Source organism: Pyrgilauda ruficollis, unplaced genomic scaffold (genome assembly GCF_017590135.1).
Source record: "Pyrgilauda ruficollis isolate IOZ18807 unplaced genomic scaffold, ASM1759013v1 scaffold34, whole genome shotgun sequence".
Taxonomy (NCBI): Eukaryota; Metazoa; Chordata; class Aves; order Passeriformes; family Passeridae; genus Pyrgilauda; species Pyrgilauda ruficollis.
Window position 1 is genome coordinate 6532481 of NW_024524822.1, and position 18666 is coordinate 6551146.

At 53.3% G+C, this 18666-nt stretch overlaps 1 protein-coding gene across 1 annotated transcript; it reads left to right on the forward strand.

Moving 5' to 3' along the window:
• Positions 1-4820: 4820 nt before the first annotated feature.
• Positions 4821-18356, forward strand: PLPP7 (phospholipid phosphatase 7 (inactive)). Its single transcript, XM_041475174.1, has 2 exons — positions 4821-5464; positions 17518-18356. The coding sequence occupies exons 1-2, from the start codon at positions 5014-5016 to the stop codon at positions 17880-17882; spliced, it is 816 nt and encodes a 271-aa protein (XP_041331108.1). The 5' UTR covers positions 4821-5013; the 3' UTR covers positions 17883-18356.
• Positions 18357-18666: the final 310 nt, after the last annotated feature.

Genomic DNA, 18666 nt, shown 5'->3' on the forward strand with positions numbered 1-18666 from the left:
CTCCGCTCGCCGCCGCATCAGAAAGGCAACGGGGTCAAACTTTGCAGGAACTCGCTCGCAGCCCCTCGCTGCCCCCGGCCGCTGCCGCCGCTGCCCGGGCAGGGAGCGCCGCATGCCCGGGGCTGCCGCGGCCCCGGCGGCACCGGCTGCGGCTCCGGGCCCCCCCGCCGCCCTGTCCTCCCTCCTTCGCCCAGTCCCATCCCTCCCCCTGTATTTCGCTTTTAAACTGCAGCTGTTGAAGCTAAACCTCCTTTGCAAAAAAACCCAGCATTTCCTCCCACATGTCCGTGAATTGTGGGTAATGTAGTTTTTTTTTTTAATTGTAGAAACGCCTTCCCCCCCCCCCCCCCTTTTATTATTATAATCTTTTAATTTCACTGCAATGTGCTTTTTCCTGGGTTTTCAGATTAAGATTTTTCTCTCCCAGCTGGAGCCTGCTGCTGGGTAGATTTGGTGCCAACCAAAGGGCACCAGAGGAGATGGTCTCCCTATTTGCAGAACCTGTAGCCCTAGGCTGGATGGGCTGTGATTCCAGCAAGGAATAATCTAAAGCTGTCCATAGCAGCAGTGGACTCGGCAGCAGTGGACTCGGGAGCAGCTGGAACAGGGAGTGAGAAGCATCTGAAGCAGCAGTGGCCTGTGGGAAAGTTGTAAACTTCTATTACAGGCAGTTTTAGGGGTAATGCTGCCAACTGGTCCTGCTGGCCATCAGCTGGCTGAGGATCTGAGCACCAGGGGAGGTGAAATTTTGGCTTTCAAACAATAGCTGATGGACATCAGCTCATCAGCTGGGTGAGTGTCTATCACTTGTTTCTAAATAGGAAACCTGGGGAAATGAGAGGTAAAAATCTCTTTGCCAGTGCTGCTTGTGGTGTGGCAGTGCAGAGCTGCTGTAAATGTCTTTTAGTCCTTCCTACCCTGCTCTCTCAGCAGGCTGGATTAGCCCTTAGCAGGTAGGAGAGACCTGAGCTACCAGGTGATCCTAACAAGCAAATATCACAGGATGAGGGGAGGCAGATTTGCTCCTTTCCATCCACAGCATGTGGAGAAAACACAGATTATTGTGTTTTTCCTCCTCATGAGTTTCTTGAAGCATTGAGAAGTATTTATTTTAAACTTCCCAGTTGCTGTGAAAGGCACAATTTAGTCACTAATCCTGTGACAGAGAGAAACACTAAGAATTTGCTCAAGTTACAAGCCACTTACTATCATGTAGTACCAGGAAGAATGAAATTAGCATCTTCCGAATGAAATATCCAGCAGCCTCCAGAAGGTGCTGAAATCCTTTGACATTTCCAAGACTCTTTCACACTTTTCAAACAAGCTTGTCACAGTTTCCCAGAGCATCATGAGTCTGGTGAAACTGCATATTCTGCAACTCTAGTTCTACTGAAGCTTCAGCCAGGTCTTGCTTCAACTTGGCTGTCTCTGGTGCTCTGGTCAACTAGGAAATTGCATTGTCTCATTCTAATTAAATCAGCTCTTTTGTTGGGTTTTGGTCGTGCCTGTCTCCATCACGCTGCTGTGGCATTATTAGCACATCCCACCCAGCTTTTTTTGTCCCTACAAGAATCCCATGCAGGGTTTGCTGGGTGCAAGTTCTGCTGCTTTGGCCAGCTGCTGACCGAGGCTGGCGTGCACCAACGCTGCCAGCGAAGGGCAGAGAGACGGGATGGGGCTGTCACTCCTGTCCCACCCGCATTCCAGCAAGGTTTAGCCGGCCGTGCTGCCACCGGCACCGCGTGTGGCCGTGGCTGTGCGGGAATTGCGGCCGGGAGCCCCGCGGGGCAGCGGGAGCACAGCCGGGCTGAGCAGAGCAGGGCAGGGCACACGGGGCACGCCGGGGCTGCCTGGCTGCGCCTTCTGCTGCATGACCCCTGCGGATCGTGTGTCAGGACTGGAATAGCCCCGCCGGAGCACGGAGCCTGTCTACAGGGATATTTATAAACCCCTGGGTTAGGTTTATGGGATGGGGCTTGTTGTGGCCTCAGTGGGATCAGGGATTTTTCCCTCCCAAGCTCAGTTTCTCCAGCTGGGACTGTCAGTGACAGCCCACCCTGCTGCAGGAGAGACCGGACAGTTTTCCTTTTCCACTCCACCACTGACAGGGCTTTTGCTGGCACTGCATCCATCCCACACTGCCCTTCCTGCTCCAGCCCTTCCTGCTCAGGTCTGGGGCTGCAGTGCAAGGCTGGAGTCTCACAGGGAGGCTGGGGCACAGAAATTACCTCCTATCAGTGTCAGCAGAAGAGACAGGCACCAGATTAAATTCACTCCCAGGGCTTTCAAGGTATTTTTTAACCCCTGACAACTCCCGAGGAACATGTTCAGTTGTAGCTCAGCATCCCCAGCACCAGACTGGGCAGGGGTCTCCCTGTTTTTGCAGGGTCATGCACTGGGAGGTGATGGCCACAGCCAAGTACTGATGGTTCTCTGCCTGGCCTGTGTCAGGTAGGCTGAGATTTTCCACATGCTGGGCAGTGGGGTGAGGGCAGGCAAGTGGGGATGGGGGGCTGACTGCCCTGGTAGTGGCAGCACAGCCAGGGATCAGGCAGGAGCTGCTGGGTGCTGATGAAGTGGCAGTTCCTGTGTGATTTAAGGGCTGCCACAGCCCCACGTGGTACCTGAGCCAGGAGAGGTTGTGTTTTATGGGCTGGGTAAGGGAGCCTGAGAAGGGAACAAGCTCTTCCTCCCACTGGGATCATACAATCACATGGTTTGGGTTGGAAGGGACTTTTAAAGGTCATTTAGTACAACCCCCAGCCATTGGCAGTGACACCTTCCACTGTCCCAGGCTGCTCCAAGCCTGTCCAGCCTTGTCCTTGAACACTTCCAGGGATGGGGCAGCCACAGCTTCTCTGGGAACCTGTGCCAGGGCCTCAGCACCCTCATTGTACAGAATGTCTTCCCGAAATCCCATCTAACCCTGCTCTCTGTCAAGGGGAAGTCAGTCCTGTCACTCCATTTCCAGCTCTCCTGGAGCCCCTGGAAGGAGCTCAAAGCTCTCCCTGGAGCCTTCTCTTCTCCAGGCTGAACACCCCCAGCTCTCCCAGCCTGGCTCCAGGGCAGAGTTGCTTCACCCCTGGAGCATCTCCATGGCCTCCTGTGGACTCACTCCAACAGGTCCAGGTCCCTCCTGTGCTGGGGACCCCAGAACTGCATGCAGTGCTCCAGGTGGGGGCTCACCAGAGCAGAGTAGAGGGGCAGAATCACCTCCCTTGTCCAGGCATAAGTTCCAGGAGGGTATGATTCAGAAATAACTTGATGTATATTATTTTTCCTTGAGGGAGGAAAATATGAACAAAGCCCAGGACCTCAGACAATTGCTTGTCCAAGCACTGCTGCCACCTGGATGGTCTGTCAGTCACATGGGCACAGCCTGGGTGCACAGTTCACTGAGGGAATTTTGAGAGCCATGCATAAAAGTGCCAAGAAAATGTAAAATTTGTGTTATTATCTTTGGAACTCCAAGAGCCACCTTTCATTTAGTACTTAAATTCCCCACTGGAGTTTGGACCTTTAAAGACAGCTGGGTGCCCAGTTCCCAGGGTTACCTGTGCATCCACTGACCTCTGGACAGTTGTGTAGACAAATATCACTGGCACCAAGAGACCTGGCTGTTCCGCTCCTCAGTGTAATATCCATCTTCAATTCTCCATCCACGGGGGATTTCCAGCCTATTTGCATAGGAATAATCCTGTTCCAGGAGCCTGGGGGTGGTGTGGAGAGCCCATTGTGCAGGGGGGGTGCTGGCAGTGCAGGTGCCCTGGCTCAGGGGGTGCTGCAGCTGGGCTGTCACCCTGCAGGCAGCAGCAGCTGACATGGGGGGTGTCTCCCAGAGGTGCTGGAGGCTGGCATCCACACAGCTGCTGCTCAGGGATGCAGGATGATCGTTCAGCCCTATGAACTGGAGCTGCAGGCTCCCAGGGATGCTCCCAGGGACGCTCCCAGGGATGCTCCCAGGGATGCTCCCAGGGGCGCTCCCAGGGATGCTCCCAGGGGCATGGATGTCTCAGGGGGGTCGGCAGGGAGGTGACAGTGATGGAGCACAGCGTGGAGGGACAGCAGGTGTTCCCTGTCCTCCTTGGGGCCTGGCAGAGCCTCCCTCGTCCCCGTGCTGCTGGGGCCGGTGGCCGTGCCTCTTTCAGGGGACACAGGCAGCGGCTGTCACCTGCTTTCAGCTGGGGCTGTGCCGCGCTGGTGACACCGCGGGGACACGTGCGGTATCGAGGCCAGGAGGATGGGAATTCTTCAGCGGCTCCTGCCCGGCTGATCAGCAGGCAGGTGATGCTTCTCCTTCCTCCAGGAACGGGGTGAGTGATGGAAAGCACTCCAGGGTGCGCCCTGAGCGGGCAGGGAGGGTGGGCTTAGGGGTGCTTTGAAAGGTATCCGTGCCAGGGGGGTATTCAGGGTGCCCAGGTATGGGGGGAGAAGTTGAAGAACAGATTAATCAGGGAGATTTGGGGGAGAGCCCCTCGAGGGGAAGTGCCTGAGCGACACCTGGTCTGGGTGCTGCAAAGCCAGGCAGCACAGCCCCCTGAGGAGGGGGATGCCATCACCTCCAGCTCCGAGCCTGGTGCTGAAATGTGAATTGCAGCACAAAAAGAACTACGTTTCCCAGTTTCCCTTGCAGCCCAGGGGAATAAGCAATTGGAAGATTTAAATAGACCAGGCCAGAAGCAACCAACCTTTGGCACAATGTTTTTCCCTCCTCTTCTTCATATCTATTGGCTGTCCAACCTTTTTCCCTGGCACTGGAGTGGCTGCCAAGCCTGGCATTAATTTTCCTTCCAAGCTTGCTAGGCCCATGAAGTAAACAGCCATGTGCATTCCTTACTCTATATTTAACAGCTGCAGTCTGTGCTGGGGGCAACTGCAACAGAGGGGAACCTTTGTAGCTTCCCAAATTCACAGCTTGTGAGGGTGGGAGTGGGGGAAGCTTTCTGCAGGGAGAAGAGGGATTTCTCTCCTTCCCGGTATTTGCAAAGCAGGTTGCGTTAAAGAGAGACTGCAATGCCAGCATCCCAGCCACGGTCCAGGGCCAGAGACAGGAACAATGTCCTCAACAGGGCTGAGTTCCTCTCCCTGAATCAGCCCTTGAAGGGGAACCAGGAGGGCAGGAGCTCCAGCAGGAAGCAGAGCGGCCAGGCCGGGGCAGCCGGTGCCCAGAACGCCAACCCCAAGGAGCGGCGGCAGTCGCAGCAGCTGCCCGAGGAGGATTGCATGCAGCTCAACCCCTCCTTCAAAGGAATCGCCTTCAACTCGCTGCTGGCCATCGATATCTGCATGTCCAAGAGGCTGGGAGTGTGTGCCAACAGAGCCTCCTCCTGGGGAGGTGCCCGCTCCATGATCAACCTCCTGGGGATAACGGGGCACGGGATCCCCTGGATTGCGGGCACGCTCATCTGCCTGGTGAAGAGCAGCACGCTGGCAGGCCAAGAGGTCCTCATGAACCTGCTGCTAGGTGAGTGGCAAACCTCCCTCCCTGCCGGGAAAGCCCAGCCCTCCTCACAAGGGACAGCAGCACTGGGACTCCTCCTCTGGCTGCTCCCAGCATCAGAAGCGGTGGGGAAGCAGGGAGTGACCTGTAGGATAAATGCTGCACTTGTTGGCCCTCCTAGTCCCAGATGCTGGGGGTGATGGGTGGGAAAAGAAGGTGTCTAAGAGGGGTGGAGTAACCATGGAAGCTGGGGACAGCCATGGAGCAGGGACAGGCCCCTGGTGCTGCATAGGGCAGGGCTGTCCTGTCAGACCGAGGCAGTGTCCGTGATGGGAGGGTGGATACCAGCAGTGGTGTCTTTTATTTAATCTGTGGTCATCTGCCTTGATGTTTGATAGGATATCATAAAGATATTAGTCTTTAATATCTGGATTAATTCCCGAGGATGTTATTTCCATCCCCTTGTCACCTTCTTGACCAGGCTCCACGTGATGGAGTCCTGTCACCTTCCCTGCTGCAGTTTGCTCTAACATCCTCCTTCCCTTGGGTACCTTTCTTGCTGCTGTCCCCGTTTCCATGTGCTAATTTGACCCAGAGGCTGTGTAGGCAGGCTGGGATGCCTCTGGCTCTGCTGCTAGTCCTTCCTTGCATGGTGGTGGTCAGTGTCCCTGTTTTTGGAGGTTGGGATGTGTTGAAGGGTTTGGCTTCTCCATTGTGCAGGGCCCATCCCACCCTGATGTCCCACCAGGATGAGCTCTAGCTGTGACTTGCCTTAGATCCTGGCCCCAGCCTGCCCAGGCCACGTATACCTGAGGACCTTGCTCTTCTTTCTCTCCTGCCTTTGGCACAGGGTCCAGTTATCCTATTTTTCCTTGTGACTAAATACCCTCTCCTCTGGCTGTGACCCACCCTGGTGTTTCACCCTCCCTAAAAACTCAGCAATCCCACTTTTGGTTGGTAGGACAAATTGAAAACATTTGATTTAGACCCATTCTTCTCAGGGAGCATTTTGAGGCACCGTAGGGACACTTTATTTCACAGGCACCACAGGAAAAGGACGTCCTGTCTGCAGGGCCTGACTGTGATGTGATACAGCTCAGGAACGTGGCCCCAGGTTTGGGGTTTTTTTTCACAAGTTCATCCTTCAGAGAGGGCTTGAAAAGCACAGTGGTAGCTGCCTTTTCTCCCCTGTGCCTTTGGAGGAGACTGTCCTGGTGCTGTGACATCTCATGGGGGATGAGATGTCCCCGTGGCAGGGAAGAAGCCAGAATAGCTCCAGCGTGATGCAGAGCCCGCCGACATCAGCAGTTCTTGCAGGGGCTCCTCAGTGCTGGGTCAGCCCCTCCTGGGAGGAGAGGAGCCATTTAAAAGGGCACGAGGATGAAATAGCAGGTGACTAACATCGGCCAGCACAGCTTCCAGATGTCTCTTGACCCAAGAGCCTCTGACAGGGTTGGAGCCTGAAAACCAACTGCTTTGACTCCAAAATATTTCAGATCCTTGCAAAGAGCTAGTGCCCCTTTTGGCTTAAGAACAAGAGAGGTTTTCTCACCCTTCTGTTGCCATATGAAGAGGACAAATGCAAAGCCACTTCAGGGTCATGTTCTAACTTTGTGGAGTGGTGGCTGGGAGAGCTCATCCCTGCATCACTACCCACATCTCCAGGTCTCCTGAGCTCCAACGTGGTGCCCAGGGACAAGCTGGGGGTTCTGGAGTCTTGTATCCTTGCTTAGACACACTACTTCCACCCCTCCTCTCCCCTTGCCAAGACAGGAAATAGTTAATTGCTGTGAAGGCCAGTTCCATAGGTCTGGCAATTTCCAAAGAGCTCCACTGCTCCCTCTGAAGAGACAGCACTGACTGGTGGGACTGACCAAGGTGCCCTCAGCCTCTCCTGTCAGAGCTTCTGCAGGAGGGCTTGTGTCACCCCACAGAGCAGATTTCTGCTGTGAGAGTGGCCTTGGGCTGATATTTAAGATTGCAGCCAGAAACTCTGAGTATCTGAGTAGCTGCTGCCATGATATCTGCACTGCTGGTGGAGGAGCCTGGCTGGGAGCCTGGGGCTGGTGAACCTCAACAGGTCCCAAGAAAAGTGGGGTCTTGTGTAGACAGGAAGGTCATGGCACCACTGCTGCGTCTGGCATCTTTCATCCCTCTTGCTGCTGCTTTCCTGTAGTTCAAATCCACCAGGATGTGGTGAAAAGCTCTCCTGTTTAGGCACAGGTCAAAGGGAAGGGAATCTCCTGGTGCTTCCCTGCTGGAGGAGGGAAGTTGGGGTTGTCTGTGGCACCCCTTCCCTACCTCCTGGGCTCTCCTCCCTTCCCCCGGCTGGCTGAAGGTTTGATACATCAAGCAGAATTTCTGATGCAGTCTCTGGGCAGGGAGCCAGCCCATCATAGAGCACTTGTTTAGGATTTGCAATCAGGCTTCCAAGGCCAGGAGACAGGAGACTGCTGAAAGGGGACTGGGAACCTGGCAGGAGCACCACTGCAGATGGAGGAGGAGCTCCCACCAGGGTTTGCCAACACATGTGGGGGCATTTCAGGTGAGGGGGTCTGACCCTGGAGTGCTCCATCCATCCCCACTGCAGATGCTGATTAGCAACCCCAAGCAATGTTTTCCCTCCATGTCTGTCATCTGTGATGGAATTTATTGATTCCCCTTCTCACAGTAATCTTTTCCAGCAAATGCCAAACAGCCAGAGAAGCACACACAGCTTGGTACTGAAAAGATGGAAGAAACCAGATATCTGTGCCCACTGTAAAAATCCCTCTGCCAGGACACGCTTTCAGGAGGAATGTCTCAGCATCACCAGCCCTGGCTGAGCCAAAGTCAGGGAGAAGGTTCACAAACCCTTGGCTAAATTGAGAAAATCATAACTTGGGAAATCCCCCAGTTATAAAGTTCATTTTATTTGTCTATCAGTGTTGGAACTTTTAGGACTATTCAAGCTTTTCTCTGCAATCACAAGGGTTTTGTGAAAACTAAGGTGCTTAGAAAGTAATTTGAACTTTGCAGTCGGGCTTGCAGGGGGAAAACAGTTACAAAACTTTCAGTAAAATGCCCAGATCTGCTTCAGAACCAGACAGAAATTCCATTAAACCCTGGGGGCAGCAGTACCTCGGTTTCTGGTTCTGATCCATCTGGTGAGGATGTGGATCCAAATTTAGTGATTCATTGACTGCAAAGCCAGCAAAGAACATTTGGATCATCGATCTAACCCACGGCAAAATACAGGCTGTAGCACATCCCTTAATTTATTCCTGTTCAATTTGTTAAGGGAAAAAACCCAAACACTCAATCTGATGTGCAGTTACAAGTGAGGGTGAACTTGTCAGAGCCATTTCTGTATTACTGCAGTGGTAGGGATTCTCACAAGTGCTTTTAGTTGGACTCTTCCCTTCATTGCGTCTCCGTACCCTTCTCTCTCCAGCTCTTTCAGCCAACATCTCTTCTGCCTTTCAGTATTTTGGATAGTGCTCAAGTAATTTCTTCACCTCCTATTTATTAAGCTAAACAGATTGATCTGGTTAAACTGATGGTCTTTGCAGGTCCAGGCACCTTCTCGCTGCAGCGGGGATGGAATGCGGTCACTGGGGATGGAATATGGTTGCCCACCCAAAGTGGTCACTCCAGTGAGGCCCCTCTCTTGTGTTTACAGCCAAACCACTGCTGTGTTCAGTTATTTGCCATCCAGCTGGGTGCCTTTGCTGTTGGGAGGTACCTGCTTGGGTCATCCTTGCACATAAAATTGTGTTTGTGCTTGGTTTGACGTGCAATCAAACCAAGGAACTGGTTCTGCTGTGGTCATGGCTTTCTGGAATAGGCATCCAGACTAGGAGAAGAGAAAGCCCTTGTCCTCTCTTTGCTTGCTGTCTCAGTGACACTGGTCCCAGTGCTCAGCCATCTCCAGCTGGCTCTGCATCCCCTTGGAGGGGCAGGATGGCTCTGTGGTGCTGTCACCAAGCATTTATCCCGTTAAGTACAGCGCTGCCTCAGGGCATGGGTGTATCATGGTGGGTGAATGCCACAGGAGGAGGAAAGGAGGGAGCCCGAGGAAAGGAGGGCACCTTCTCCATTCCTGGAGGTCAGCAAGGAGGAAGTTCTTGCTCTGTCCAGCCTTCTTCCTGAATACTGACCTAGCTTTACTCTGACCAGGAGCCAAGCCATGATATTCTGAAGCATAGTCCCTGCAGACTCCCTAAGAAAGGAAATTATAAATTCATATATATGGTCAGAACTCTGTGGTGCCGTCCTGGCAGCTTCCAAGCAATACCAGATTTGCAAGAAATTGGTGGATTAGGAGGAAAGAGAAAGAAATGCCTTCACCAAGCCCCTCGAGACCCCAGTGACCCTGTTCTGAAAATACAGATGTGCTTCAGGTATTGTCGTGCTTCTCTTTGGAGGCTGTGTGATGAAAAATCCAGACAGTGCAGCCCGCTGCTGGTAAAGGTCATGGGGTGGATGAGATGCCCAGGCAGTGCAGAGGAGCTGATCCTGCCAGCTGAGCCTCAGGGCAGCCCAGACCCGGCAGAGAGGCTGGGGAGCTGCATGGCAGATGGATCAGTCTGAATCCAGCAGAGCTTGCTCAGCCCAGAGCCCCAGAGATGGTTTGGGGCCAGATGTGTCTATTTTTTCCCCTTTCATTCTTGCACTGTGAGAGGAGGGATTTCCTGAGCCAGGCAGGGCAGAGGACATTCCATCAGGGATGGGTAGAGCAGCTTGGGAGCTGCTGCCCTGCAGAACCATCCCTCCTTGGGCAGCCTGGCACATGGAGGGGGCTCAGCCTCTGTCCCACTCCTCTCCCAGCCCTGCCAGAGCCCACCAAGGTCTCACTGAGCCAGCAGCACATCTGCCCAGTGAGGTGGAAACATTTAAATGCCAAATAACCCAACAGGAGTGACCCATGGAAGGTGCCAGGCAGAGGGAACAGCACAGATGCCCCTGCGTCCAGCGTTTAGACACAGGTCCAGCCTGGCATTAAACACTCCTCTTTATCACTCCATGCTGCTAATCTGCCTCTGTTCTGCCCAGATACAGCAGCTGAAGTCCGTGGTCTTTGGTGGGTGCTGTGCTCAGCCTTCATCCCTTCACAGCTGATGAGCTCAGGCATCTCTGAGCAGCCAGCAATGCCCTGCTCTCCCGGCTTCCCTGCCCCCCTTCCTGCCTGCTTCCTCTACAGGAACATGTCCTGCTCCCTGCAGTGTCCCCTTGGATAAAGGACAGGCAGGGACAGGCTGGGACTCATCTGCCTGTGGCTGGAGCAGGCACTGGGGTATTTCCAGGGGCCTGCAGGGTGTCTCCATCAGACCATGGTCTGATCAGCCCCTCGGCACCAGGCAGCACCGATTTGCTCAGGTCCTGGCTGGCTGCTGGGGATGCTGTGAGCCCTGCAGGCATCAGAGTGCAGCCCTTGGGGAATGAGCAGCGAGCTGGAGTCCAACCCTCGAGCTGGAATCCAACCCTCGCAGAGCCAACAGCGAAACCCAGCCTGAATGCAGAGCAAAAGAGAAAAGAAGTGCGAGGGCTGTTGAATGGGAAGAGGGGGAATAAACATGGGAAATGAGTCATCCTTATGTCTGTCACTCCGGGAACAACTTCCCATTGCCCCTGCCTGCAGCTCAGAGGGGACAGGAGCTGCTCCACTCTGGCAGAGCTGGAGAAGCAGAGCCAGGCTCTGGCCCGAAGGGAGCTCCCAGGAAATGGTGAGTGTGTTTGCCTCTAACACGCCTTGACAGGAGCACTGGCTGGGAAGGGGAAGGTGGGGGAGTGAGGTGAGTTGTTGGGAGGAGCAGCAGGCAGGGAGAGCCCGGGTCTCCTGCTCCGGGTCAGGATTGGTGGAAGATGGGGTGGGAAAAAGAGGAATGAGATGAAATCTCCTTTTTTTCCTCCACTTTGAGGAAACCTCCATGCTTTAACCTGGAACAGAGAACCATTTCCACCTGCACAGGGATGCTGGCAGATGTACCTGATCTGGGTCCACACTGGGAGGTGTGATGGTGGGAGACCCTCTGAGCATCACAGCATCAGACCCTTTTTTAATTTTTTTTTTTTTTGCCAGTTTGCCTCTTTGAAATTAGTGGGGTGGAACTCCAAGCCCAAACAGCACTGAGGCCAAGCAAGGAGCCCAGCCTTTGTGGGCTGGGCCATGCTGCTGCTCCTCAGCCCAAGGCACTTTTCTTCCTCCAGCTCATCCCATTCAGTGCTGCAGGTGCTGCTGCATGGGCTCTGGATGTGCTGATGGTACCTGTGCTGCTGCCATGGGGTACAGGGGTGTTTCAATCTCCCAGAGCCCTTCTGGGAGGTGGATGAGCCATCCTCAGGGCTGCTCAGCTCCTTTTCCCCAGCAGCACAAGCCCTTTTCACTGTGCTCTCCCTCTTGCCTGCATCTCTCCCCAGCCTGTGCAGTCCCCCAGTGAAGCAGCCCCGCTCAGTATTTGATGCTGAGTACACATTTCCCAGCTCCCAGGGCACAGTGTTTCCAAGAGGAGAACTCCAGGCAGCCTGTGTTTGCACTCAGGGCTGCTTCTAATCATCTAGAATATAGCAAATCTATTTTTAGTTGTTGTGGGTTTTTATTTTAATTAATTGCACAATTCTGCTTTCCACTATTTTATCACCTCCCCATGACCACTTACCCCACACTGATGCTTGTTCAGCCAAAAAATAAACCCCCCCCTCAAACAGCAAAATGCCTGATTCATTGGCTCTTCAATGTGTCATGCCATCTGTGCTTTTTGTCAGCTCTTACACCCAATAGTGCCACATTTGGGGAACAAAATGGAATGGAGGGGTTCATTTCCAGAGTGGACTTCTTCGAGCTGCCGCTGACTCCACTGGAGAGAGGGTGAAGATTCTTTTGAAACCTGCATCTTTCATTAATGTCAACGAGATAAGGCTGCAAACAGCTCATTTTCCAGGTCAGGGAGCCTAATGCCTGCAGGAGATTTGGGAAGTTCAGAAGGAGTAGGAGGGGGCACATAAGTTAAAAGAAAAATGGGGAAAAAAAAATAATGAATTCTAATTATGGAACTAAAGAAACTGTTTCCATGGGACTGGTGGCATTTGTCCAGAGTTCACTACTGAGTGAGGGTGGGTAATCTGGGCAATACAGCACCTTCCAAGCCTGTCTTGGCCCTGCATGTGGCCTCAGCAGCTGCGGTGGGGAGCACAAGCCACCTCCAGCGTGCTGGGTTTGAAGCCCAGCAATGAGCTGTCCCCAGCTTGGCTCTGCTCTGTGCCCATCGTGTCTGAGGCACATCTGCTCCCACATTGGGAGCCTCCTGAGCTCGTGTAATGAGCTCACTCTTCATTCCTGGGCATTTGCCTCCCTGTTTGCCTCTCCCCATGTGCTCAGCCACGGTTCTGGGAGGCTGAGTCCAGCTTGTGACTGTTTCTGATCCCGACCTCCAGGCTGGGCTCTGGAGAGCAGCCTTGTCTCCTGCAAGCAGCCCCATGTGTGTGAAGTCACGTGGATCTGGGCTGCAGGAGCAGATGAGGCCAAGGGCTTTTTTGGCTTTCTCCTCTTTTCCTCCCCCCCTGCCCCTAGAACTGCACCCAGGTTGTTTTTCATCTGTGGTTTTGATAACATGTTTATATAAACATCCCAGCTGGAATCTGCCTCCGTCCCTGGAGACACTGCCTGCCTCCAACCTGGAGCAGACCATGTCCCCAAGGGTGCTCACACCATCCTCAGCCTCCTCCAGCCTTAAGGGACAGCAGCAGAGATGCCACCTCGGGGACAGAAAGGACCTTATGGTGGCAGGGGACATCCAACTGCTTAAATTCATTTTAAATGCAAGCTTTGGGGTTTGATTTGGTTCTGCTGCTGATGGTTCAGGTTTGTCCTTGTGCCCTGCCTGCACAGGGCTCCTCTCTGCTCACCTCTCTGCTTCTAATGGGCTCCTAACGTTTGGTGGTAGGAGCAAGGCAGATAATTGTTTTCCTTTCCTTATTAATAGATATAAAATGCCTGCCCAGGGGGCTCACTTTCAGCTCATTTACTGTGCATCTGATGCCAGATGTTGGCTTTTTACAATGCCAAGGTGATCTCTGATGCTAAAATTGTCACAGGCAAGACAAGACTTGCTCTTTGGTTTTGTGTTTTAAGGAAATTGTAGATGTTAATATAGGATTTGGGGACTGGGTGGTTTTGCGTTGGAAATCTGAAGGATTGTTTCTCTTAACACCAGGTCAACAGGGAAATTCCTGATCTTTTTCAGAAAAATGTGAAAGGAGCAAGAATGGGCAAGAGCTAATCCTTTCTTTGCTCTTAAATACAGCACTACCTGGATTTTACAGTGATGCCTCTGGTTTAAATCCAGTGCTACCTGGCTCTGAGGGGAAAGGCATGATGAAAAAAAATGCTTCATATTAAAATTTCTTGCTCCTCTCATCTCAGCCTCAGTCAGGTGGCACTCTGCCATCCCTGCTGTGCTTTTGACAGCCCCAGGGTCCCCAGAGAGCAGCCAGTGCAGGCTGGTGCATCAGCTGCAGGCTCCATTCCATGGGCTCTCCTGGGGCTGTGTTTGCTCCTCAGCCAGGGCAGCCTGAAGGATTTGCAGGGCTCTGTGAGGGACCAGGGAAGGACAGAGCCAAGGTGGTGCTGCTGATTTGCAGGTGGCAGGTGCAAGGCTCAGGGGCTGGGGGTGCAGCAGCAGGAACAGTCCCCAGTGCAGAGACACCCAGCTGCAGCTGGAGCACCGAGGGCACCCCATAAAGTTAACCCCTTAGCTGCCTAATGCTGTGCCCACCCGAGGAGGGAGGATTCGATGTGCATGAAGGGGAGGAAGGAAGCAAGCCAAGGTCCGAGTGGGTATGTAGGTCATGGGATTGTCAGGGAATAGGGCTGGGGATGGGGCTGCTGGCCAATGGCACTGTCTGTAGCTGTTCCTGAAGGATGGGCCCCTGGCAGCACCGGCAGCAGCAGCTCTGGCTGCTGATTCACCCTGCCAGTGCTGGCAGCAGCAGGAGAGGGAAGGGGAACAGCAGAGACCGGCACTGGGAAGAGGAAGGGGAACAGCAGAGACCGGCACTGGGAAGAGGAAGGGGAACAGCAGAGACCAGCACTGGGAAGAGGAAGGGGAACAGCAGAGACCAGCAGTGGGAAGGGGAACAGCAGAGACCCCAGGGCAGTGGGACCCCCCACGCCTCAGGGGCCAGGGCTGGCTGCTGAGGCTGTTTCATTAAGAAATCTCCATGAGAGGAACGGAAAGTGCAAGGGGAAGTGATAGAAAAAGCACCAGACGAGGGATCTTCGGTGGTTTTTTTTTCTTTTAACGGCAAATTAACCCCTGGTTTTAATGCTGTCATGCCTTCCAATCTTGAAATGTGGGCAAACGAGGCTTTTTGCTTTCTGTGCATCATTTGACGAAAATCAAAGCTAGCAGTACTGAAGGCTCATTTTATTCATCTTCTGAATGAAAGGATTATTAGAACTGCTCTTTGGCTTGTTCTCCATGCCCTGAACACCTCCATGCACACATGCCTGCATCCCTCGAGTTGCCCTGACATCACCTTTGACCGTAAAAAAATATTGCCAGTGCAAAATACTGACAGGCAATGGTGAACACCACACGTTGCTAAAGCACATGGCACTTGTGCTGCTGATCCATGGGCAGGTTTGGTGGGGAATGGTCTCTAGGGAATTTATTGAACACCGTGGAGGAGACACTGGGATCTGTTGGGGTGCCCAGACTCGTTCAGAGCCCTGGCTTGGCTTCTCAGCAATGCAATTGGTGCTGACTTCAGCAGAGCAGCTTGGGCCAGAGTCTTCTCTTGGCAGCACTGGTGCATCATTTCTCTGATGCTTCTGGGTTCCCGAGAATTTGATGAGTCTGGGTTCCCGAGAGAGCATGGTGGGGCTTCAGTTTCACACAGTTCTCGTCCAGGGTGAGATGGGACTGGTGGGAAATGCAGCTGATGAGCTCTGAAAATCATCTCCTGAAGCACTTTGCTGGATCAGGGCTGTGGGGGGCGGTCACTTAACTGGGTGAGGAGTTGGGCTGGGGTGATTTAGGAAACCCAGCATGAGCAGAGCCCTGTGTAGCAGGGCAGCCCTGTAATGGTCAGGCAGGCCTGGGCTCACAGCATTTGACCTTAACAGGGAGCCAGGGTGAGTGGCTGCTCCAGGGCTCCACAGCCTGTGTCTGAAATCCCTCCCTCCCTTTCTCCCCACAGCCAGCTTGTAAAAAAAAAAAGAAAAAAAAAAATCAGTAAATTGCAGACAATCACTCTGCTGAGTGTGGGGGTCCTGGTGGGCTGCAGACCTCCCTCCCTGCCTGCTGGTCACATCCAGAAGGAACTGGGCAGTCCCTGGTTGTCCTTGTCCTCCTAAACCCACTGTTACTGCTACAGGCCACTGGTGTGACTGGCCTCCTTGCAGCCCCTTGCCAGCTGCAGCCTCAACACCTTTGTTCAGGTGCCACTCATGAGCCTTTGCTGTGTCAATCTACTTTTTGTGTCTGTCCTGGATTCCTGCTACTGTCCGTGCCAGGGAGGAGCTGGTACCCAGACGTTTTCCTCTGCTCCATCTGCCCTCCACAGCTCTGAGACCCCAGGGCATGCATGACCCGTTGGGCAGAAGGTTCAAGGAGGTCCTGCTGCCCCACTTCCCCATGCAAGATGCCCTGCAGATGAGGGAGAAAAGCAGTCTGCCATAAGGAGAGGGTTTTGCCAGGATAAATACCAGCCCCTTCCCAAAGCAGTGCTGGAGCTGGGGGTGGCACACAGGGAAGGTGGGTGAGCAGAGCTGCTGTGACAGCTCCTCACTTCCAGCTCCTGCCAGGTGCTGAGCAGGCAGGTGGAGCTGCCTGCCATGTGCCATCTCATTTCCCATCCCCACCACCACCACAGTCCCATCCATGCTCCTGAAACCTTGTCAGCTCTCAAGGAATGGTCTTTACCAGGGCCTGAGGACCAAACAACTGCCCCTGGCATTCCTGCTGAGGGAGCAGGCTGTGCTGGTGATGGCAGATATGTCCCTGTCATTGCTGCAGGGAGCTGAAATCAGCTCTCTGACTAATTAGGAGGGTTGGGGAAAAGCAGATGAGGGGATTAAAGAGAAATAAAATTGATGCTAGGAAATAGAAATGACAGTACCTGTCGGCTGGGACTAAGCGGGTGGGCTGAAGAGGAGGGTGATGTAGACAAGTGCTGATGGGTTTCACTCCTGAAGCTGTTAAGGAAGAAAGGTGGTTTGGTGTAGAGAGGTGCAGCTGCAGGTGCCTGTGCCATCACAAACCTGGGTTTGCTGGGGCTGAGAGATGTGGTACCCCCAATGCATTTGCACAGGGAAAGGGCTGTGTGGGGTGACACAGGGAGCAAGAGGTGAGCAGAAACAAGAAATGGCTCGTGGGTGTTTGATGCTTTGGCAAAGGAAGAAGGATGGATGGGGGATGTCTAGGAGGACCCTCCAACACACTGTGGTGCTGTTTCTAACACAAGAGCCCGTTTTTCTTTATTGTTCCCCTTGGCTCACTGGTTCCTAATGCTCTTTTCTTAGTGAAATCTGGCAGCATGGTGAAAAATCTGCCAGCATGGTGTGATCCCCTGGCTGCTCTGAGCAGGAGGAGGTGGTGGGCTTGGGAGAGGAAAAGGGACAACCCTAGAAAGTGCTGTGGGGCACCTTTCCTCCAGCAGCCTGCTCACTGCAGCCTGGTCAGCCTGGCACAGAGCCCCAGGCAGGGACCTTGCTGCACGAGATTTCTGAAGCATGAGGTGGAGGCAGCAACAGGAGCACCCAGAGTGGTGGTTTGAGGGCCAAAAGAGTTTCAATTTTAGCTTTGCCAGTTGCTCTCTTCCTGCCCAGGTGGGTTGCTCGCCTCTGCGGTTTGGGGTTCTCCTCTGTCAGAGGGTGACTGTGGTATTGCCTCCTCTGTGGGCAAACTGGGAGGGTCAATCAACATTTGGGTGGTGACCTGAGGATGGGGAAGTTGTGTACAGCTGCACCATGGACATCTGACTGGAACCAAATACATATTTTTATTCAAAGACAATGACAACCCTTTAATGTTATGCGCAAATTGCCCTCAACTCTTCTGTCTCTCACGGTTCCCTCTCTGTCTCCCGTTTTGTAGCCCTGCTCTTGGATATCATGATCGTGGCAGGTCTGCAGAAGCTGGCCAAGCGGAAGGGCCCGTACGACATCAACCCTGGCCTGTTGGACTACCTGACCATGGACACCTACGCCTTTCCCGCCGGGCACGCCAGCCGGGTGGCCATGCTCTCCAAGTTCTTCCTCAACCACCTGGTGCTGGCCATCCCTCTGCGCATCCTGCTGGTCCTCTGGGCCCTCTGCGTGGGCCTCTCCCGCGTCATGATCGGACGGCACCACATCACAGATGTCCTCTCCGGCTTTGTGTTCGGCTACTTGCAGTTCAGGCTGGTGGAGTTGATATGGATGTCTTCCAACACGTGTCAGATGTTGATATCCATCTGGTGAACGCGGAGGACTTGGGAGCTAGAAGATACTTTGAGAGTCCCCCTCCCAGTATTTTCTACGTGTTGTTTGTTGGAAGCAGTTGTAACTTCCATGAGTAGTGGTGTTTTTTAATGTCGCTTCCTCACCCTTAAAAAGAAAGTTTCTTGTAATGGATTGGGTTTTAGAAATCAAGGGCCGTACCTGTGTTTTGGCCATATTCTCAAGCTCTGTTTGGACAGCAGCCTAATTAAGCTTTACAGGTGAGAGAAATGAGCTCCATGTCTGCCTTCTTTAGGTGGCTCACACTGGCACCTTGATATGTCCTCAGGATGGGCAGTGCCTGAGAGCTTCCTGAGAACACATTTGTGAACTTTTTAGAGGATAAATTATTTTGGCCACAGTGCTTTTGTCCTTTTTGTAAGCCCAGCAGTTGTGTCTTGTATGGAGTCAGGACACTGCTGGTGCTTTACAGATAATAAATAATCATAAAAATCCTGCCCTGTTTGGTTCTTATCATGAGGGAGGGGAGAAAACGAGCCCAGTGTGGCTTTGAGATATACATTCAGCATGGAGCAGGTCCTGCAGTCTTGCTGCCCAAGGGGATGCTTTGGGTGGGATGGGCCTAGGTGGCTGCTCAGGACACTGAAGGAAAACCTGTTCTGTGAGGGTGCACGAGGAGTTTTTGGTCTGGTAAGGGACACACAATGCCCTGACATGGTGCTGTTTCTTCCCATTATTGACAAGTGGCCTCCTTGAAGCCTGGTGGATCCTTATTCAGGTGACGGCCATGCTCAACATGCTGTCT